The following is a 23478-nucleotide window of genomic DNA, read 5'->3' on the forward strand; positions in this document are numbered from 1 at the left end:
TCTACAGCATCTACTTTCACTACAGATTTCTACAACATGCTGAAAATCATAAAAGAAATTTAGACAAAAAAAGAACAGTCAAATTTAATCTGATATCAAAAAACACAATAAAGAACCATACTGGCTATTTTTTTTCACATTTAGGTCAATGAAATCAGCTCATTTTCTGACTGAAGCAAAGCTGCCACGGATTTGTCAATCTTAAGACACTCCCAACAGACACTGTTTCCTCATGGGATGAGCTTTCTTTGCTCAGGATATTACCCTAAATGTTTGTGAAGTAACTAAAAGTTCAATAGCTTTTTCTGTCTTCTGGGATCAACACTGACTCCAAGGTAAGGTATAAGCATTGAAAGAAAAGTGGGTAAAACATGGTAAGAAATGGTAATACTTAAATAAAATGGGTTGCTTCCCAGGTCTCTTAACTAGCTGCAGTTTTGTGAAATATGCACCTTTCTTGAAGACTACTGTTTAAATGTACTCACTTTGTAACTACGACATTGTTCTTCCTTCTCTATAAAGTCATCCTGGGTTCACTACTATCTTCCTATGCCACAAGACACAAGTTCTTTTCTGCCCCATATTTTCTGTATGTTCTCAGAAACAAAGCTTCCATGCTCTTGCATCTCCTCTCCTAACTAAATACATCTGCTAGGTTTTTCTCTCTCATTTAAACAACTTCTCTTCAATGCATGGAGATATAAAAATAGTGAAAGTGCTCCAAGGCAGCTATGGAACACAGTGGATTTCATAGGTTTCACTGCTTCACTTCTTTCATTTTTAAGCATTTTAAAAAGATTAAGTAGGCACTTCTATTTCTGAATATACACATCTGTGTCAAACAATTTCTAAATTTAAGTCAATATATTCAGGTGCCTCTTGGCTAATCAAGTCTGACAGGCTCTTTGTTTAAGAAAACTAAGATGTGAAGTACAATAATTCTGTTGCCCTGAGGATGCAAGACACGACACGCTGCTGACTGGTTGATATGCACATTTATCAACTCAAACATTTCTTAAACATATGAAGCCTGTCTGGCTAACAACATTTTGTTGACATCGTTGAGTGGATACATTGCAAATCTTGGGATGGCATCAGTTTTCACTCCAAGGAAGATGGGTGGACTTTAGGTCATTCTGAAGAAACAAACTCATCACTGTTTGAGTCAATGGAGAAATTTTCAGTAATAATTATAAATAACTGAACTTAATAAGATAAAAAGAACAGAAGTTCTGAATTGACTAAGAGGGCTGATTTCCCAGGACATCATGAAATAATCAAAATCCATTCCACTTTAAAATAAGAGATTTTTAAGGAAATACTGAACAAGATTGCTAGCCCAATACCTACAATAGATATACTAATATCTATCAGCAAAAGAAGAAGAAAAAAAAAGGTTCTCTGCCACCAGCGTGTATTTAAGTCAAATCTCCAAGCGCAACTGTGCTACTGTCTGTGCGCCAAAGCACACAGAAAGATGGGGTTTCTCTGCATCACTTCTACCTTCGTGTCAGAAACCGCTTCAGCCTTCTTGCCAAGTGGGTGAAACGTAAGGCACCTGGCACCGGAAGAGTCCGCAAAAAAAGCTGGACACGATCTCATCATGCCCAGACCTAGTCGTAAGAGAAAAGCTTCACTTCCTTTGAACGTGGTTTTTGAAACCTGAGCATTGAACTATTGGCTGCTAACAAAACGGAATTTGCTCTTAACAAGCACAGGGAAAGGAAACCTACTGCGACAAACATCCCTCAGGTCCTACTCTAAATTTTGGCAAAAGCAACGTCAAAACGGTTTAGCTGCAAGGTGCCACTGACCCAAGTTGGCTTTAGAAGCAGCCCTTTGGCTGACTTCCTGCCATGACTCTGTGGGCGCAAGTCACCTTCCCAACCACTTTTAGTAACTCTTCCATGAGGATATACTGAAAGACTGTGTCCTTTAGGTTTGCCCAAAGGAGGGGGAAGGAAGAAGGAAGGACATTACAATTTCTGGGCTGAATTAAAATAAATGTAAGCTCTGTTTATAAAACTTGCACTTCTACATTTTAAAAGTGTGTTTGTTAGATATTTTAATTCTTGTCATACACCATTAACCATTAAATAACCCTGATGTAAAATACTATTCCTGTACACGCCCATTTAGAGAGCAGGTACAGACCTGGATTCACTGAAATTATGGATGCCTATACAGATTTTCTTTAGTTGAATATGAGATTACCAATCTTCTTGCACATGTCAGATGAAAAAATTAATTTCAAAGAGCTAACTGTTAATCAGAAGGTAAGGGGAGAAATTCTTTACAGAAATTTCAGAAATGCTGAAAGAGAATTTTAATAGAACACAGTCTCAATTTTCTGCATTTAACAAAACATTACTATGTCCAAAAAAAAAAAAACCCCACCAGAAAATATATTGTAAATGCTCTGGCTCCTTATCTGACTTTAGGGTGCATTAATGATAATCTCCCTAATGGTACTCTGACATCTCCCAATGGAAGACCATGCAGTAGAGCATGATTTACCAGGAGGGGGCAGTGCAACTACATATGCAGTTGGTATCCACAAACAATCCAGTTCATACAGTAAATTGCAATAGATGAATACAGACTTTCTAATTTTATATTCATAAAATACTATTACTTTGTCTTATATTCAGAAGGTTGATGCATACATGTAGTAATGATTCTTCCATGAAGAATTAGGTAGCCTGGTATCATCTTAGGAAGAGGACTGGAAAGACTGATAAAGTATCAAGAGACCTTTCCTTTGCCCATACTAGAAAGAAGCCAGAAGTAGAACTTCTTACTCAGTACTTCTTGCCTAATCCAAACTGCAGGCAATGCAAATGAAGTAGGTACAAATAATCTCCCTTTCTAAAAGAAACAAAACCCTGGCAAAAAGCACCTGTGGGTACATCTACATTAGCATCTTAGTTCAGATCAGGAGTGCTCTTCTGATGTGAATCATCCAATCATCTCCACTTGCCAGGTTTTGCTTCATATTTTGAAGCGGTCTTGGAGTGCCAACCACTCCTTTTGGATGAAATTAAAAAGGCAGATGCATTCCAACCACAAGCAGGCATGCAATCTAGCTTACAAATAATCCAAAGCAACTCCTCCTGTCCTATAACACGTGTAGTGAAGTGTTTGGGTCCTCAGCACTTCAATTATTTGTGCTCCACAAATCTGTTTCTACTGGACTGCACTACTCGGCAATGGAGTTCTATCCCTACCGCTTCAAAATCATCCATCTTAGGTTCCTGTAACCAGGAACAGAGACATTATTTAATCCAATTACCCTGAACTGAGGAGGTCTACACAGAACAGGATTCCATCACAGCTAATTCTGAATTTGCCAAACCAGACTGATTTTTGCAAGGTGCAAATTCAAATGCCTTTCTATACCTGTCACACTGAGCCCTGGTGCCTACCTTTTACTGAACAGAAACACATTACAACAGCCTAGAACAGCTCCGATTTCTTGTTTTAACCATCTAGAGCACTTAAAGTCATACAGCTGATATTTATGCAGTTAACCTTTATACTGATTCAAAAAAAGGGAGGAGGGGAGCAATCCCCTTCCACAATGTTTCAAATAATTTTCTGCACTTTGACTAAGTATGATTTCTGCCTCTTAAGTAATACAAAAATTATAAGATCCCTGCAACAACAGGCTTTGGTAGTCACCTACGTGCCTTTTTTAAAAAAAAGTAATCTTTTCTCTAATACTGCTGAGAATTACACAGTTTTTGGCAGATGTCCTAAACACCATTCCTTTAGCAGTCTCGATCAAAACTGTCTAGGCTCTGTGCCAGCATTGTAAGAACAAGCCCTCAATTTTAATTTAGGAAGGTGGGGGGAAGGGGGTATAAGCAACTTGTCCAGGGAGATTATCTAACGCATAAAATTCTTGTCACAGAGTGTCAAACAGGTTTACTCTACACAACCAAATATTACAAGAAAGCCACACCTGGTAAAAGTTTCAATAAACTGATGGAAGCCCAGAGATTCAATGTCTGATACTAATCTTAACTCACATCACCAAGCTTTTTCTTGTTTACTGGCTTCATCAACGCAGGGGGTGAGTTAAGGACAAAGCGACAACATTTCAATATTTTGGCCTTCAATTGTGTCACAACACTGATGTTATCTAAATACGTGTCTATCACCGTCTATCACCCTTCCCCCATCTTAAAGAGAGTTTGTTTTGGCTGCTGTTTGTTGAGAATCACTCGGGTTCATGCATTTTGTCAACAGAAGATTCGGTGGACTAAATGCATTTAAGTGCTTGACGTGAGCCACTTTCCTTTTTTTATAATTCCCTTTAAGAACCACATTTCCCTCCCCCAACTTGAAAAAGAGAAGCTTTACAGCTCATCATTCATATTTACATCTCTAAGGGAATCAGGCAGAGATTACAAGTTCAATAAAAGATGAAAGGTTTTCTCTTTCAAACTTCATGTGGTTTACTGTGTAACTTTATTCACTAATATATCAACCTACAGCATGCACTGTCATGGGGTTGCTACAGTTGTTGGTTCTGCTTTGTATTTTAAGAGGCAGCAGGACCAATTAAACATAACTTTCAGGTAACTGTGTTTGCTTTTTAATTGCTCATTAAGTTATGATTTCTGCAACATTCAAAAGTTAACTTTCAATCCTGTGCAGCAAAGAAATGCATTTGTTGTTTCCCTTATTAACAGTAGCATCTCCTTTATTTTAAACAGAAATTCCAGATTTTTAAGATTGTATTGATCACTGAAGATAAAAGAGCTAGATAATTTAATCGTAATCCCCTTCCATGCCAAAAAAAAATTCCCTCTGCAGAACCTTAGAGATTATATAGGCATTTAAAAGAACTCATTGACTCCTATACTAAGCAAAATTTTGGAGGCTAAGCGATAACTTTAACTTTTGTTGCCTTTCATAATATTAAAAAAATTTAGTTTTCATATTGTCCCATGTTAACTTTGCCTCACCTCATTTTATCACCTTCCTCCTGCCCCCCCCCCAAACTGCTACAGAGCCAGAGTCTAAAAACAAGCCTACAGCTGGAAGAGCAACAATGTTTATCTTGGCAGTCGCAGAAGGGTGAGGAAGAAACAGCAGAGAAATGGAGTTTACATGCCTCCCCCTTATCCCACCTCCTGCTCCATGTGTGGCTGAGTCTTCGCTACCAGTCCCTCCTTAGAGCAGCACTACATTTGCCTGCATACTGAAAAGGAAGCATAAGGAGCATAACACGGACCAAAAGGCTCTCTGGAACTTTGCATTAGTTGTTATGCAAATATGTCACATGAAATTTAAAGTTGGGATGCAAATCCACATTTGGTCCTCGTTGTGTCCTCATTAAACATTTACCAGCATTTGGAAAACTAGACTGGATGTAGTTTTTCCATCATAGATGAGTGAACAGTTGAAACAGCAACTCAGAAAACAGAGGTCATTTAAGGACAACTGGAATTTGACCCTGTACTTCCTGAAGAGCCAGATGATTGGTTTCACTTTAGCTCTCATATCCAGTTTTGGCCTGCAAAACTGTTTTGAAATCTTTCTACATCTGAAACTTGCACTGAATTTTCCATTTATGTATACCTAAACACACACAAGATCTTACGAGACCTTATGAAAACTAGGACAAAACAATATTGTGCATGTACGTTTACTGATTTTTTTTTTATCTTCAGGTAGTGTACGCAAACTGTGCATTTACCGTATCACAAAAGTATGATTTACTTATTTATAAATTTTACATAACTATAATTTTCACAGATTTATAAATCATATTTGTATTTCTTATTTATAAATCTGGGGGGAGGGGTATTCATCAGGCTACTATGGATGAAAGAGTAATACATCAAAAAATAGGTTTCCACCTACCATGAAGAGTGCCAAACACAGATATTTGCGAAAGCTTTAAAGTGAAATTCTAAGCATGTAATGGCCCAAGAAAAAGTCATCTTGGGGTACTGCCCACTTTAAAAAAAAAAGTCATATGGGAATAATTAATGTCWCCCCTTCTGTACAGCTACTCAAAGTCTAGACTTGTTGCCTCTTCTTTTGAACAGGGACCAAGACACAGCCTCCCCCCAGTACCTTCAAACAACCAGGCCTTGGCTCCCACTGCCTCCATAGGAGCTGCTGGATATTCAGTGCTTTAGGAGACTGCTCATATTTAAGTAGCCAGACATGGACTTAAGTGCTTTGCTTTACATTTGCCAAGGGATTTGTACGTGTTGTTTTCTTTCCTGAGATGTGCTGGGACTACAGGGAACTCTTTCTAAATGGGTGTGGGAATGGGAAAAACAAGTGGAACAGGGGCTCCTGCCACCTGAGCTCCAGCCTTCTTGCTTCTACCTCTTCTAGCCGTCTCCTCTGCTCCTTCTGCTGCTCGATGCGCTTTTGCCTCTCTGCCAGCAGCTGCCTCTTGTACTCCTCCTGCTCGCGGAGCTGCTGCTCCTGCAGCAGCTGCTGCCTCCGAAGGGCCTCAGACCGTTCCTTGTTTTCCTGCTGCAGCCGCAGGAAATCACGTCGGAGAGTTGATTCTCCAGGCACATTGACAATGGAACTGCAATAAGAGGAAGTTAAAGCCTCCCTTACAATAAAGCCTGATGGGCCATTAAATACCTTTTCCAAAGCAGGGGGAACATTAATAAAATATACCGTTTCTTTAAATTTTAATCTCGTTTCCTTCAGAATGAAGACACTGGATGCATATCAAATATATGCTCTCAGTGGAAGGTGTGAAATGAGGCCAAGCAAAATAAGGACCAACTCAGACATTTTGAAGCCTTTGACCAGAACCCACCGCCCAACCACATTCGCTGTAAATCTCCCTCCATTCAGAGCTCTCTGGCACTAAGCCATGTGAGGGGAAGCTTTAAAACCTTTAGCAGTCACAGAATAGGTATTCAAACCCTTTGGGTGGTAGGGTTTGTGTGGCTTGTGCATGCACTTAGTCAGAGAGAGAAATTTAGCGTGCTCCTGATTTACAATCATTGATTTTTAGACTTACTGGTGCAGATTGCCCAGAGCCCTCCAAACAGCAATTATTACCTTGGCTCTCCTTCTTGTTCAGGCACTTCCTCCTCCTCCTCCTCACTTCCACTGTATTCATACTCCGTCTCATCTAGCAGGAAAGAAACAATGGCCTAAGTAGGGCTTATCTCCAAACTTTAAGACACTTGGAACTTGTACTAGCACCTTCATGAACCAGTTCCCAGCCCCTGCAAAGACAAGATTCACCTCAGACCCTAGAACTCGTCCTGCATATACCAGCACACCTTCCTAGACACATAAAGCAGCATAGTGCTTTCCAGCAGACTTTCAGCAAGATCCCTGAATGATGCCACATTTTCAGTATAAGACAAAACACTTGGGAAACCCCCGCATCACCTGAATAAAGAGCACAGGCTGCCCAAGACATTCACTTCATAGCAATCGTGATGGGTTATTTCCTGTGTGTGAGCCTGATTTATGGCATCATTCCAGGAATGAACCTACCACAAAACAAGAAAGAGAAGGGAGGGATATGCCAATATCCTCCTAAACACTGTTTAATGCTTGTCTTGAAGAGGTAGTGGCCTAGGAGTGAGTAATTTTAATTTATCTGAAAATAAGACACTTGCAATTCATATGTTCTGTGTAGAAAGACAGAACAAAATGTAAAAGCCTGTTGATAGTCAAAACATGAATTAAAAAAGAACCTTTCAAGGGTCTGAGTTTGGGTTGTTTGTTTTTGGGGGTGGGGGGGAGGTGATTTGGAATGCAAAGCAGGACAAAAGTATGTATTTTTAATAAGTCACAAGACTTGACTTTTAGAAGCTGCATACCTTTCTCTCCTCTCTTCTTTCTGGTCCTGTCTATATGGTCCTTAAGCTGGATTCGAACTTGCCTTTCATTTGGTTGGTCACGTATAAACGGATGTTTCAAAAGTTGCTCTGTAGAAGGTCGCTGCATATAATTCTTCACTAGACAACCTTCTATAAAGCTGAAAAACTTTTTTGACCTGAGAAAGAAGGCAGGGGAAAACAAAACAAAACAAAATCACAGCTAAAACTCAGCTCAAACATTTTTTTCCATTCTACCCCAAAACTTAAATCCTTTCCTCTAAGAGCAACATGCCCCAGAGGATGGTTCAAGCACTGTCTGAAAGCGTGCTGGCAAACCAGACCTGAGCTTGCTCCGGCTGCACACCAGGCCAGATGAATATGGGGCGATGCACACATACGTGCAGTACTTTGGCACAGCATCACAGCGACGTGCCCTCTTTCACAGGTATCACTGCCCTGAAAGGCAGGATGCATTTGTGAAGGTGAATCACGCAAACCCAGCTGTGCTGCCTCTGGACCGGAGCTGGCTTGCGTCCAGCTCGCTCGGAGCACAGGCAGGGCAGTTCTGGTGTGTCTCCACCTGCCCATGCTATCTAAGGGCATGTCTCCTTCAGAAAAGCCATGAGGAAAGCTGCAAGAATCGCTGCCAACATTCCACTAACGCAAGTAACACCAAGCTACGTTCATACGCACCTGGGTGCAGTGAGTTAGGTTTGCAAGAACTTAAGATTATTTTAATACCTGAAAAGCCACACACGATTCTTTGCAAAACACTATGTGAGTGCTGAACAGGGCTGTTTGTTTAACATGGGCACCTGGGGTCATATTCTCACTGACACAATTTAAGGGCATTAACAGAACTGAGCGTATGCTGTAACTGCTGTACGTGGAAGAAAGTGACAGGGTACATAAGCTTGTTAAACTGGAGCACCACCTTGCTAAAATCGCACTTCAGTTGAACTCTTGAAAGTAGACCTGCCCAGATAAAAAACATTCAACAAGCAGAACGCCAATAGTGAAAATATTCAGAACCGTATTTTTTCTTCACTTGGCCTATTTTCTCATAACCTGCCATTCACTTCACTCGATGAAAACAGTTGAATCACAGCAGCCTTGGCTTTGGCCGGATTCACTTTCTGATTGTTACGTGCCCTCAAACAGTTGCCATCCTTGGGTGGCAAACATCTCCACTGAATGGTTAAGCGTAAAAACCAAAATGGTTTCCATCTTTTGCTTCATTTTCCTACTGTAACCTAAACAGTTAAATTCAAGGTAGCCTCACCATTTTTTGCTATTCCCCACACCAAATGTTATGCTTCCAAGCAAGAAGGTGCCAGAAAGGCACATGCAAATACTGTACATGCATCTCTATCCTTTAATATATGCAGAAAGCAAGTGTGAGAGAGGGAGCAGGATGCCCTGATAGATACAAGTGCATAAATAAGCCAATCCAGGCAAACACCAAGCCCAGCAGCAAGCCAGATTTCTATTATGTTGATACTTAATAAGCAGTCACATCACTTCATTATTTTGACAGGTTCACAGCATCCTGTGATCACATTCAAACGATATGAAACCTCTTTCTAGGGAATATTTTTGTTTCACACATGCCAGTTGTAACCAGTAACTGGGAGGAAATCCTCCAATACTAATGGATTCTTCTCAGCTGGCAAGAAGGGCACACTCAATTTCAATCATTTACAATAATTATAGTAAAAGCCTTCATTAGTTTTAATAGCTCCTTTCAACTTAACAACTAGAACACTATAGTACTGTTCTGTTTCTTTATTATGCTACATCTGAGAAAACATACTGCATATTAAGAATGCTGCAGGAGTTTATTTTTAAAAAATAAGGTACCATTTGTCGCCTTAATATGGATGCTGTTCTGTCAAGAAAAAAGCTTGTTTTTTATATTCCCAGGATTCAAAGATAAATTTTCTCTGGGATAAACAGAACTAAAATAATCAATGCACACTTTTTATTTTATGCTTTGATTCAATGGCACAGAAGATAACAACAGATTGATTTTAGCCAACTTCAAGGGCTTTACAGTTCTGTGGAAGCAATAACAAAGCAGCATGCTGTGAAATGCAAGAAAGCATCGTGATATAAAAAGGGGTTACAAACCAGAAACTACTACATACCATTTCTTGGATTTTAACCGCGGGGGAGGGTTTCTGGGTATCAGAAAGAGCGCTCTCATGGGATGCATGTCACAAAGTGCTGAAGAAAGAAAACAAAACCAAACAGAAACATACAGACATTTGCTTCGTCGCACTCTGTCTTCTCAAGACTCCGTCAAGACCATGGCTTCAGCTGCCATGAGCGTCCCCACCAAACCCAATCACTTATACAGTAGATACAGATAGGAACACAACTAAATGGAATTAAATGAAAATGACAACAATTTCACAGCTCGATGTGTGAAGGGAGACCCCCAAAAGAGAAAGAAATCAAGGCACAAGTTAACCTTCAGAATCAACCATGATGGGAACATTTGTGCATGGCCCTCCTCCACCTCAAAGTCATCTAGCTTATGTTTTGGTTAAGACGATGCCCGGAAAAGATCATGGTGGACAGGAAAAATGACACAGCTATCGTCTCATACAAATTCATTTACTCCACCCACCCTCCTCTCCCATTATGCAAGCAAATGAAGCAGGACACCTCCTCAGTTCTACTCTCCAAACTTGTGGACCTTTTCTTTATTCCAAGACCTGCTGGGTTTAGAGCAATGAAGAGTCTGCATAAAAAAAAGGGTACCCTGCAGAATCAAAATGCAGACCTGCTGCTGCCAACAACAAAAGTCCCACTGGCTTCAGCAGATGCTTAATGGGAGTCAGAAATCTCTGCAGAGCTGTCCTTCGTCCTGCTCCAGAACAAAAGCCCCCACTGCAGGGCTGACAGAAAGGAGGTTACGAGCAAATCCTCCATTTGTACCATCTTTCTAAGCTTGACCTCTTGTACCATCAGTCTCAGCCTGAATGGGCACTGCAGGAAGTGATAATGTTTTCCACACAGCAGAAATTCAGGTGGAACAGACTGATGGGAAGGAGGTTCTGTGTTCAGAGATACAGGGTGATATACCCTTTGCACAGCCAGTCCCTGGATCCCTGCAGCTACTATCAGAGCGCCAAGGTTAGGGATGGACCTTTCAGAGCAGGCGGATCCAGCACACCAAAGGACAGCCCAAGATGAGAGCTGTTTAGGATTTACAGTGAATGTTTGCTTGCTTCCCAAAAGCCGCTCCTGTGATTTTACACTAAGAGGGGCCAAACCAGAACCTCTGCTTCGGTTTGGAAATGAAAAATATTATTGTCCAATTCCAGGCTTGCAAAATCCAGTGACAGAGCTTTTAATTGAGAGCCAGAGAGGCAACACAATGTTCTGAACAAAAGAGTAAGACAGAAAGGAGGTCAAGTGGTAGCTCACTTAACATGGTGCTAGGTGAGGTACCCTGGGAGCAGCTCTCATATGGGCATGCATGCAAATGTGAAATTAGGAGGGAGGGGGGAAAAAAAAATAAAAGAAATCCAACCATCAGACCTTCTAAAACATGAATCAAAACAAGAACATGGTGCTTCATTTTATAAATTTTACATTTAAAAACAAACAAGCAAAATCAGTCAGAAGCTATAATGAAATGACCATTTTCTAGCCAGGAAGATGTCAATACTTCATTCTCAACTTGATCATTTCAAAGAGGGTTGTCAAGATGGGCTATTGAGTTGGGGGGATTATTTTGCTCATGTGCAAGAAAATGTATTAATTAACTCACTCTTAGGTATCTCAGGCTGCTATTTTGAAATAGAGTGCTCCATTTGGGGATGGGGGAAGCATATTTGCCTGTTCATTAATAAAGGATTTTCATAAAAGTTAACATTAAAAAACAAAACAATATGTATAATTTCTGTTTGTTTGCTTTGTAAATCCTCCTTTCCTCCTCGAAAATATCAGCTGTATGCTTCATTATTCTGAAGGAACAAGTATGAGAGGGGAAGAAAAAGCTATAGAGTTCTGCATTTTTGGTTTTCAGGTTTCTCTCAAAAATATCAGTATCAGCTCATGAATATTCTCAAGTAGTGAGCATTAAGTTCAATACTCTGTGTTGAAGATGAATTTATAGTTTAAGTCACCTCATTTCTAAGGAAGCTCAACACCACCCATGATGAGTTGAAAGAAAAGAAGAAGTAATGTTACCATTACGCAGATTGATGGAAAATCAACACAGAAAAGAGTGCTACAGAAGTATTTTTCATAAAGGTCTATTTTCTAGATGCCCCACTGCACCTCTCCCCGGCTGAGGTTTAAACATCCCAGGCAGGTCATAGACAAATTGGGACACAATTCCAAATTATAGTATATTTATAGGAAGGACGTTTAAAGCTCTCTTAGCTTCCAAATATTCAGGCTAGAGAAATTGAATTACTGCATTGTAATGCTTAAATACTATCTTATCTTTATCAAAAGCATTGCTATTTATGGGATTTTATATTTATAGTGCAGGCAAAACCAAAGAGAACAGAAATAACAACAGGACACTTTCAGAAACCTCAAAGCTAGGCTTAGATTACAACCAGCATCTCCTAAGTATATGTTTCAGCCTTAATCAGCCCACTGGAAAAGCACACATATCACTTACGGGGAGCTCCTTCTGCCATCTCAATGGCTGTAATGCCACATGACCAAAGGTCACTCTGCATAAAGAGAGACAGAGACCATATGTTAGTAGGTACATTTCCCCATTTAGACAGTAAAAGAGTACTACTTATAGAGGCCCTGTAGGTGAGACTGAAACCCAATACGAAGGCTATTTAAATAGTATAAGCTACTTTTTCTTCTAATAGTATCATAAAATGCTACTTCTCATATCATACATATACAGACAAATGCATGCGCATTCATACAGAGTATGCAAATGGTACTTGCTAATAACACATTTAAAAAAAACAAACAAAAAATGGTAGGTCTTTTTCAAGGTCTAAACCAGCAAAAATAAACAAAGAAACACAGATTAGTGGACTATACTTCTGAGTATTTTCTATTCCCAAAAATCAAATAATAGGTTTATATAGGGAAATAACCATCACTTCTAAACTTGTAAGAAGCCTCCATTTTGCACGATACTTGTAGCCAGAGCAAATGCTTCTTCCAAACCATCTCAGCTTTGCTTGAGACATTATGAAACAAGAATCCTTCAGTGGAAGTCTTTCAAGACATTACCTCTGGATATAGTCCCTGACTAGCAGTTAACTGCACTCGCTGCTGAATGACAACCAATGAGGGTCAAATATAGGCATCTGCTGAAAGACTCCTGGTGAGGAACAAAATCAAGAGACTCCCACAGCTTTAGGGGCAAAATGCTGGAGGGAGGTTGCTGAAAGGAGTATGGCCAGTCTTATGAAAGACAACTGTTCTTGAGAAAAGCAGTGTTCATTTCTGCTACGCTAATGATGATAATGATTAAAAAAAATTAAGTGAAAACTAATGAGTAAACAAGCTTTTTTGTACTATGAGCAGAGAAGCATTTCTAATGACTTGCAAATTGCATTTTCAGACCCAGCAAGGCAATAATTTCTCTTGGTCCAATCCATTCATTTAAGCTAAACTGCATAGCCTCATGGTCTTAAAAAGCTTTGAACCATGACTTTTCTAAAGGATGGAAAAAATGGATAACTGCTCCAAATCCCTGCAGATCCTCCCAGAAACAAAAAACAGGTGGGTTCAGACAGAAGGAATTTCTTTCTACTGCATTAACAAACATAATAGAGAGTTTTTTATCCTTTATTAAGTCTCCATTCCTTCTTAATAACTCCATCTTGCAAAGATTTAAAGTGCATCTTAAGTACAATGAGCTGATGGATGTAAAATGCCATTAAATCAAGAGAAATAGGCTCAGTCTTAGTCAAAGATGGAAAAACACCAATTCAAATTACCTGGCAATTTAGACCTACACAAACATACCGATAGCTAACATCACCATCAATTGCAGCAAACTGTATTCATTGTAAGAACTTGATCATAGGTTTTCTGATATCCTCACTGCCCTTCTTGGGTAAAAGTTGGAATAGTTGCATCAGTCTAAGTGAGGATTTTTTAAAGTACATTTTTACATTCTTTCTTCTTTTGTGCTTTCATAAGAGCAAGCTAATAAGCACTTTGAAGGTTTCAGAATGCTTTTATTAGAGAAATATAGCTTTAAACACATATATGTAATATTCTCAGGGTACTGCAAATACCATCAAGCCAATTATGGTTTTGCAGTAATTAGGTCTTTGGTTTGCAGCAAACTATGTGAAAAATAATCTTTCTTAAGAAATACTGAGATGGATGAATCTCTATCAACATTTATACAGTATTTAAGAAATACTGAGATGGATGAATCTCTATCAATATTTATACAGTATCTCAAAATCAGGTACAGGCATGGCATAAACAGTTCCTTCTGTAGTTCGCTTACTCTCCAGTCGGTAGTTCTACTTAAGGCAACACCTAAAATGTATTGTTCTGAATTATTGAATATGTCCCAGTTATTGTAAACACAATTTAAAGTACAAACATCATACAAATTGAGAACATCAGCTTTTCCAGTTAAAACTCTTTTTTTGTTTTTTTCTGAGTACTTAACAGCACACTAAAGTCCTCCTTATGCCTGGAAGCTATGACAATACAAGTAATGTGAAAGGTCAAAATTTGGCAGTGACCCATACCTTGTACTCCTGTACAAGAATGTACCTATACAAAATAAATTACTCTTAGAAAGTCTCAAAAACTGCCATCATCCATGAACATTCATACTGCAAGTCTAACTTGTTTTACTCTGCAAACAGGACTCTTACTCTGTAATCATATGTAGCATCTGGATTTTCATCACAGGCAATAACTTCTGGAGCCATCCAGTACGGAGTTCCAATAAAAGTGTTTCTCCTGCCAACTGTCCTGTCCAGCTGAGCACTCACACCAAAATCCACTGCGGGTGGGAAAAGATTAAAATAAAACAAGAGGGGAAAAAAATATGCAGCAATTACTCTGTAAGATGATTTGGAAATAAAACCATGTAGATATTCCTTGTGGGAGGACCATGCTGAAGAGAAATATGATGATTAATATCAAGGCAGCTGAGTCCTTGTGTTTCACATGCAATATGCTCAGGCCACCAGAGTCAAGAAACACAGCAGCATACAACCAGCTCTTCTGGCCTCTCCCTGGCCTGCCTGTACAGCTTTCTCTTCCCAGAAGGGAGAGCACAGCTGCAAAACTACTGTCTTGGAGGCTAAGGAAAGACTCTTCCCCTTCAAAATGTTGGAGCCAAGAAAATTTGTCTATACAGAGGGACCCCCACCTCCCAAAGGTACTGCTCTTGGTGGGGGAGAACCACACTCGTGAACCATTCTCCTTTTTTGCTGTCCACATTTTCTGCTCTAAAATCGGGCAGCAAAAATAATCTGTTGCTCGGGGAATTGCTCTCTGCTCTAACACACAGAGCAGACGCATTGATGGGAGCAAAGGATGAGAATTACTCAAGAGGTGCTAACTTTGAGCACATATGCACATGGGTTCCAAGAGAGGTGCCCAATTCATTAGGTGAGTGTTTTTCTCCCTTCAATTCTCCCCCCCTCCTAATTACATTGGTACAAAGGCAGTCACAACAGCAGTGGTACAAGCTTTTCTATACTAGAGCATCTGCTCTAACAAGGGCTGCGTCAGCATCACTAGATCTGTCATCTCAGTGACACAGACACATTGGCGCAGGCAAGCTCTGTGGGAGCACTGGTTTGGGAGCTACTGTGCTCCACTTCAGACCAGAAGGAGGAAAGCTCTCCAGAGAGCTTCCTCCTTCGGCAGCCAGGACGTCTTCCCATGCCTCATGCAGCATGAAGGTGTAATGCAAAACATACGGGATGTGGGCTGGGTGGGAGGGCTTCAGCAGGGTTCTATATTTAACCAAAAAAAGGTGGTGAATGCAGTGTGATACAAACACAGAAGGTTAAAGTGTGCAGTAACTGGAAGAGACACATTAGAGAAAAAGAGTATGTCCGCTTGGGAGGGACGGGTACAGGCCAGGGAAGAGAGTCGTTCCCAGCAGGTATTCCAGGGTGGGAATTGTATTTTGAACTTCATGCTACAGCTTCATTGAGAGTGCTGTCCAGATCACATATTTGTGTCCAGAACCTGAACAGCATGGTACTATTTTAATTAATGTTAAATACAAGAGCGATCCCCACCACTTCCTGAGTCCAAAATAAATGGAATCAGCATGAAGCCAGTCACACGAGGCTCAGTGGGAGATGCAAAACAATCTACTCACTGATTCTGGCATGAAAGCCAACAACCTCTAACAAAATGCGACAGTCCTGATTCCAGCATCCCAAAGAAGGAGGAAATACATGCAGGGCCTCGATTCATACAAGCGCAGCCACAGAACTCACGTGCTAACGAGCACGCAGAGCTCTTAAAGGATGAAATTAATTTGGGAACATCAAAAAAAAACAAAGGCTACGTGAAGCGGGAAGTGGACGTGCTTGCCTACTTACCGAGTTTCACTTCTGCATTCTCTGTTAGCAACACATTTTGCCCTTTGATATCCCTGTGAATCACGTGATGGGCATGAAGATGTGCCAATCCCTGCATTACAGACAAGAGAGGAAGGAGATGACATTTAATTAGCTCCTCGCTTAGCACCAGACTGTCTGTGCCCCCCACCCCCAAAGCCCATGGCGTGGTGCCCTGGGGCCACCCGCGCAGCACCAGATAGCCAAGCCCAGGCAAAGGCCTCAGGCTGCGCACGCAGGCACTTTGCACAAACGAAGCCCAACATCTGCACGGTGCAAACCCTTCTCGGCTGTCACTTGAAGAAAGTTCGGCCACCAGAAAGTCTCAGCACAACGGCACTGTAAATGGCATTTGCACTGGGGTATGTCAGTGACATCCTGACACGTGCGGGGTTGCCCTTAAAAGAACGGGAATTTAGTGAGGGAAGGGGGGAGGAGGGAGAAAGGAGGAAGCACCGACCTACATAAAATTGATGCCTGTACTCCCCTGAGAAGGGGCGGGAGGGTGAAGGACTAGCATTTATGTTTGAGGGCAAGGGAATACTGACAACAGAACAAAGGCTCCGTTGCAAAGCTGCACTTCTCCAGACGCCATAAATATGAAGCCAGATAATTGTTCCTCAGCAGAGACCATGTCAAAAAAAAAAAAAAAAAGGCAAGAGAGCAGTATACTTTCCAAAGGAAACAAAACCTCCTGGCATACGGTGCTTTTTGTTGAGACAGCACCTGGATGCATGCCCCAAAGCGTTAGCCATGTGGAGGGGGGGACGAGGAAGACATATGTTGCATTTTACTCTCTAATGTAATTGGTAGAACAATAGGCAACCGTCGTAGCAACTGCCTGTGTTATGGTCTCTCCTCAGCACTCTGCTTGGAAAACTGTAGTCTCTGGTGGGATCGTCTTGCTTGTTCATGTTGCCCTCGTAGACTCTTAATGTTTTATGAAAAATAAAGAAATAGAACCTTTACAGCTGCAAAAGGTTAAGAGAGTAGTGGTTGCTGCAGAGAAATATTTTCTAACACATGTTCTTCATTAAATGGTCATTTACCAGTTTGCCTACATAACCATTGGGCTATTTTCTTTTTTTAAAATAGTTAATGAGCGTGACAAATAATAGAGTCTACAGCTCCTCCCTGCATATGTCACAAGCTAACAAAACGAACAGTTAATGTCCTTGATACCATTCACTGACTGTTAACACTAAGTGTGGTCTTATTTTTTGCAAGAACGACGGCTTTTCCACAGCTTCACACAGGATACTTTCTAAGGCCTTATGCTCCACTGCCCCAGCCAGGAAGATAATCATATATGTTCTCTCCAGAGAACAATGTAATCTAACTGAAAAAAATACATTCAGGTTTGTGAAGAGTTAGGAAGAGACAGGGGGTCAAATGTTTGATTCTTCTGCAGTCCCCACATTAGTCCTTCGAGGCCCCTCTCACCAGCACACCAGGACTCATTAGGTGCACTCTCACCCATGTCTCCACCTATAAATATCTTTTGCACTTTAACTCATCTAACTTTCACTCTATCACACAACCTCTGTTCATCCATCTCTGACATAAACTCAGTGTCAAAGCAGGTTTTGCAATGCCTCATACCAATGTGAATTTAGCACTCCTTTTTTTCCAGATATTCCAGTTCCTGCTAGCAAACAATTAAGGCTCCTTTTAAAAATGTCTAACAAGAATGAGAAAGTAGCTTTCAGATAACTCTGTTCTAAGGTAAATGATTTTTTTTCCTCTTCTCAGCCAGCATGACTTTACCTCCTTACTTAAGGAGAATTTAGGACAAATGCAACATGGCATGCAATACATCCAAAGTGACACAGGTGTTCTCAAATCAAGCATAAGGTCTGAATTGCAACAGTTAGCTTTACTAATATTAAAGCATGCCATCCATTTGATTTGAAATACAACCATCAGTCGGTATTCATGACAGCAACTTTTCTGCTTGTTAGTATACAACAATTTAAAATGTGCCAGCCCAAACACCAACAGCAGTACTCACTGCTAGCATTTGGAGTTAGAGCAGGAGACCACAATTGTACATCTCCCTCCCTCATAATCTCAAAAATCACTGAGACAGAACAAATGTGCAACACAGACAACAGAAGCATTGATTTATGTAAGAGCCATTGGTGGTTTCCTTTAACATAAAGCCTTTAGAACTTCATTTATGATGAGGCAATTGAATAGACATACTGTGTAATGGTACGGGTAGGAGGCAATTTGTTTTACAAAGAAGCACAAGGAAAACCATACCAGATTTACTGAGCACAACAAACAAATGCCAATTCAGAAAGCACTTCAACTGTACCAACTGGAAATTAAATATGAAGAGTAATTAGTTAAAGCTTCAGTTTAAAAAAAACTGCTAAGTGGCATCCGTCTTCCTGAGAAACTTTTTCAGTGCCGTATGCTAGCACTCTACAGTGCTCAACCATATAAGACATATCTGTTTGCTTTAGATAGACTTCAGGAATATTCAGCATGTGAACACATCACAGCACAGAAGCCCTAACCGTTGGCCTGAGCCAACAATCCCCTTTCTCCACACACTTCACTAGCAGCAGAGAAAAACGGCCGCAAGCACATTTGAAACATTCTGCACTCCATTTTGTTATGACACTCCTGCAATCTCAGCGTTCTAAAAGCAAGCGCCTTGTAGACACGCGGACGCTGTTTCTCAGCTTCTAAAAGGTAAGGGCACTGGTTCTTATGCTGGCTTCTCACAACACAAAGTTGCCACTTTCTGCAAGGCTGCTATTACTGTACAGTACAGCTTTCACAAACCACAAATATTTGGAGCTCCTGTCCTCACTGTCAGTTAGAAGGCAGAGTTAAATGACATGGAGCAGTCACCCACCTACTATGACGTGGAGCAGCCATCCACCTAATCCTACACACTCTTCGAATGATTATGTGGCTAAAGGGATTGGTCAGAAACAATTTCTTGCAGAACCTCAAGGCAGTTTACATCTCTGTAAGATTGCTCCTGTATTTTCAAGTGTAATGGACTATTTTCCTTACCCTGAGAATCTCTCTGGAGATATATGCTATCCAGTCTTCCTTCAGAGTATTCCCTTTCGTGTTCTTCACAAGGTCAGTGATAGAGCCTGCTCCACAAAACTCCATAACAAGCTGCAAAACAAATATCAGCATACAGTTCATAGCTGTCTAGAGAAGCAAAATAAGCAGGGTGCAGCAGCAATTTGGGAAACCCTCACGAAGCACAGAATATAATCTATTTTACGTTCTATGCCTGGAAAGTGGATCCAAACCAAATGTCTCCAGCATGTGTCAGACATATATGGAATATGTCTCACATTAGTTACCACATGTTCAAGGACTGATCTAATCACTGTAATTTAATGTTGGGAATCTGGATTTGCTCAACTATGCAAAATGCATTAGTAGTAACGGGAATATAGAGCACATCTGATGCTGAAGGAATCAAACTGATCACACCATTGCAACACATCTTATTTACAACTCCCACTTATTTATGGGAGACAAGAACATCCACTGGTGCCCATAAACTGCCAATTCAAACCCAAACTTCAACCCTCCAAAGGGTACAGGTGCGATGAGAACTGTCATGAGTAAAATTTTCAAGCGCAGGTTTATTTTTACAGCCACGCATTCTTACTGCTCAGCTCATCTGCCTTGCTCTCATGAAACATGCTAACTATCCATCTGGGAAGCGAGGAAGAAAAAGTTACTTAAAGAGCAAATCAATTGCTAGTAGCAAATCTTGGTTCAGCCTTTCTCTTAAGGATGCATGATTAGCCTGTGTGATTCACTTATCTGTTTAGGCAAGCACCAACTTCTACTAATTTGTCTTTCCCTAATGAGATATTTCTGTCATCCTCAAATGATATCCGAAAGGGATAGGCTTATGAGAATGCTTGAGAACTATCTGCTTACCCACAGTTGGTCATCATGTCCTGGAGGACTTTTCTTAATGAAAGCACCATAATAAGTTGCAATATTTCTATGATGAGAATATTTCTTTAGCATATTAATCTCCAGTTTGATTTCTTCTTCTTCATCCTTTGGAACAAAACAAAAAGCATACGTTTAATACAGCACGTGCATCATCTACTTCCTCTTCTCACTCACACAAGTAGGTTTAAGAAAGTTCAGTTTATACCAGCATCATGCTCAATATGGTTTGTGCCAGCAAAATCTATTCTTTAAGATGTTCTAAAACAAATCTTTATTTTCCCAACTTTTCAGCAGTTGAAAAAGCAAATAAAGGATGCACTGAACTTCAACTAGTAATGAAGCAGGACAGGATCTGTTTAAAAACCCTGTGCTTATAATACCTTAAACAACCATGCAGCCAACAGGCTTCTGCTTCTATGTAACCCAGAGAACCAGGAAAAAATGTGAATTTATGTTGGAGGAGTAGGATTTCCCTCCTCCTCATTTTTTCCCCTTCAACTTCCTCCAACTTTTAAAAATTCAAATTTTCTAGTTCAAAGCCACGTGGTGACTTGGCGCAGTGCTGCTGCTCGGCGCGTGGCAGGGGCCCACCTGGGCCCAAAGGCAGCACGGCCGCCTCAGAGCCCCCTCAACCCACCTTCCTCCTCCTCCTCCTCCTCCATCCAGCTTGGCAGCAGAGGAAGAGCAAGTGCAGCAGGAAGCAAGGGCTGGGAGCCCAAAGCGTAAACAGGATGCTGCTGCACAAAGGCAGAGAGGAAGGATTTCCCCTGGCTCCCCCGGCCTCCGCCAGGCAACCCGCATAGAGCTGCTCAGGTGAGCAGCAACCTTCCTGTCCCCGCCATGTGCAAGGTGAGCTCAAAATAAATAGGTAAGTGTGTCTGAAGTGAGTAATGCTGTGCACAATTCCTTAAAAACAATCCATTTTTGCAGTTCCATTTTTGACATTCGGGTAAGAGGCGTGGAAAGGGCAGGATGCCGGCCACGGGCGCTCCTAGGACCTTCGGTGCATATGGGGATGAGGAGCAGGGAGGAAACCCGACAGACATCGCCCCTCTCCATGCGGCAATGCGCCTCCACCCACCCTCCTCTTAACACACCTGGGCCACAGGCACCCTACTTCAGCACTTCTCAAGCCAATGAATAAAAAAACAGCCGATTTACCCCTTCAATCACAATCTTTAATCACTCTGCAGCTTTCGACACCTTATATATCTAGGGGGAAATGTCTAACTTGACCTGACTCCAGGAAGAAACTCTCTTCTCTTGGGCAGCAGGCCGATAGAAACGGCAGCAAATATTTTGATTATCCTGTAATGTCAGAGCTGATTACATAAGAAAGGTTTAAGCCTTAAACTTCCTTGCAATCTGTATCATGCTAGCAATCAAATATCCTCTTCACAACATATGCCGATGTTAATACTAACTTCACGTTAACCATATACACTGGTAGAAAACAATTATCTCAAACAGACTAATACTGGGATGCAATGCTTACTTGTAAATGAGTATAAAAGAATTCCCCAAATGCACCAGGGATAAACTATTCTTAAATCTGTTCATGATGCTTCTTTAAAGGAAAATACTGTGCATTTCTGAAACATTGGCAAAGCAGTAAAACAATCTTGTAAATCAAAGTTCCCAGTGAGCCTGGGGAGAAAGCATGATCACCAGAACAGCTTCTTGAGCCAAAAGCTAACTCGGTGCTTCCTCAGCTGTTTCTACTGCCATTGCTGTTGTGTGAATTTTTTATTTCATCCATATGTAAAAAAATTAAAAAAAACACAGAAGAATACACGCTTGCACTAGAAGCAACCACGCTGAACTTTGTGAACTTCGACTTCAGACAAAAAACTATAAAGGGAATTTTGTTAACCTTAATAGTTCGGGGTTTGCTCACTACTAAGTTCAATATATATAATTTGATCAATCTGCTATTTTGTACCAAGTCTTTATATAAAAAATTATTTTCTGTCCTCAGCACATGAACACAATAGCTTTTACAATACAATGGGCAGGATGTCCTAAAGGCTGTTCATGCTTATCTACTATAACAACGGTCACAATTACAATGCTTGGACAGGATCTATTTCTGAAACAAACAAACAAACAAACAAACAAAGGCATGTATAAATCCAGCAGACCGCAGGTGGTTAATGCTCTTTCAGTTTTCCCTTGTAGCTGTATCAAGGCACCTACTCCGTGACCTGCAGCAACCCTAAGCATCTCCCTTAGCTAAGAATACAAATGGTACTAAATTGCCATTTTACCTGTAGCTGAACATTTGTCCACCACACAGAAAAGTGTGGTGACCTATGGTTCAATCCAGCTTGAATACCAGCTTACAAAAATAGATGGATTCAGTAATTCTTGACAGATTTTGGCAGATTTCACTTAATGTGGATCAATAACTCCCTGGCACTGAGTCCTGAAGACTTTATAGTGACATGAACAATCATAAGGATTAATCAGTTTAGAGAGCTCTGCAGCATCTCTGTATTACATGAGTCATTAAAAATGGTGGCTTATCTAGAATAAAATTGTTCTGTTCGAGTTCCAGGTCCCTTTTGATGAATATTCCAGCCTTTAGTCTTGAACGTGTCAAAAAGCACCATTTCAACATTTTTCTAAAGTGAGAACCATCATTTTCCAATTCAAAATATTGTTTGCAGTATTTTATTTTCATTGAAAACCATTCAAAAAAAATTTTTTTTTGGAAGGGTGATACATTGTCTCTGAGCCACAATTCCTTCATGGTTTCAGCCCTTTAAAATTACAGATAATTTCCTTTCTTGATTCAAGGTCTGAAATCATCTCAGAAGTGTGGCTTCATCTGACCAGCTCTGTCACCCACACTCCTTTTTCTATCGGTGGAGAAAAACAGTTTTTTTTCCAGGGTACAACTGTTTTCATCCCAATGAGGACATCCGAAACAATTTGTGCCCTACTGGTGTTTACTTCTCTCCTCTAACCATAAAAGGAAGATGAGGTCATTAGCAAAGACACAGACACCAGTCTCGCAGATGTCTTAAGTTAGGCAAGGTGAATCCCACCCCAAAATCTCACCGGATAAGAACATTTCCGCACAGTCCTCTCTATTAGCACGTGCGTCGCAGGGAGAACGTACTGCGGACTGAGGGGCTACTCCT

The 23478-nt window shown here is 40.7% G+C and overlaps 1 protein-coding gene across 1 annotated transcript in view; it reads right to left on the bottom strand.

Moving 5' to 3' along the window:
* Positions 1–20546, bottom strand: part of MAP4K4 (mitogen-activated protein kinase kinase kinase kinase 4) — a 60676-nt gene extending 40130 nt beyond the window's left edge. Inside the window, exons 1-10 of the mRNA XM_026066331.1 lie at positions 20538–20546; positions 20312–20437; positions 19415–19525; positions 16364–16454; positions 14669–14799; positions 12472–12526; positions 9974–10052; positions 7827–8002; positions 7051–7123; positions 6352–6562 (exon numbers count right to left, since the gene is read on the bottom strand). Coding sequence (XP_025922116.1) covers positions 6352–6562; positions 7051–7123; positions 7827–8002; positions 9974–10052; positions 12472–12526; positions 14669–14799; positions 16364–16454; positions 19415–19525; positions 20312–20437; positions 20538–20546 — 1062 coding nt within the window. The remainder of the gene's footprint in view (positions 1–6351; positions 6563–7050; positions 7124–7826; positions 8003–9973; positions 10053–12471; positions 12527–14668; positions 14800–16363; positions 16455–19414; positions 19526–20311; positions 20438–20537) is intronic.
* Between the last annotated feature and the right edge of the window lie 2932 nt (positions 20547–23478).

This window comes from Apteryx rowi, unplaced genomic scaffold (genome assembly GCF_003343035.1).
Source record: "Apteryx rowi isolate R43461 unplaced genomic scaffold, aptRow1 scaffold_103, whole genome shotgun sequence".
NCBI classification, from domain to species: domain Eukaryota; kingdom Metazoa; phylum Chordata; class Aves; order Apterygiformes; family Apterygidae; genus Apteryx; species Apteryx rowi.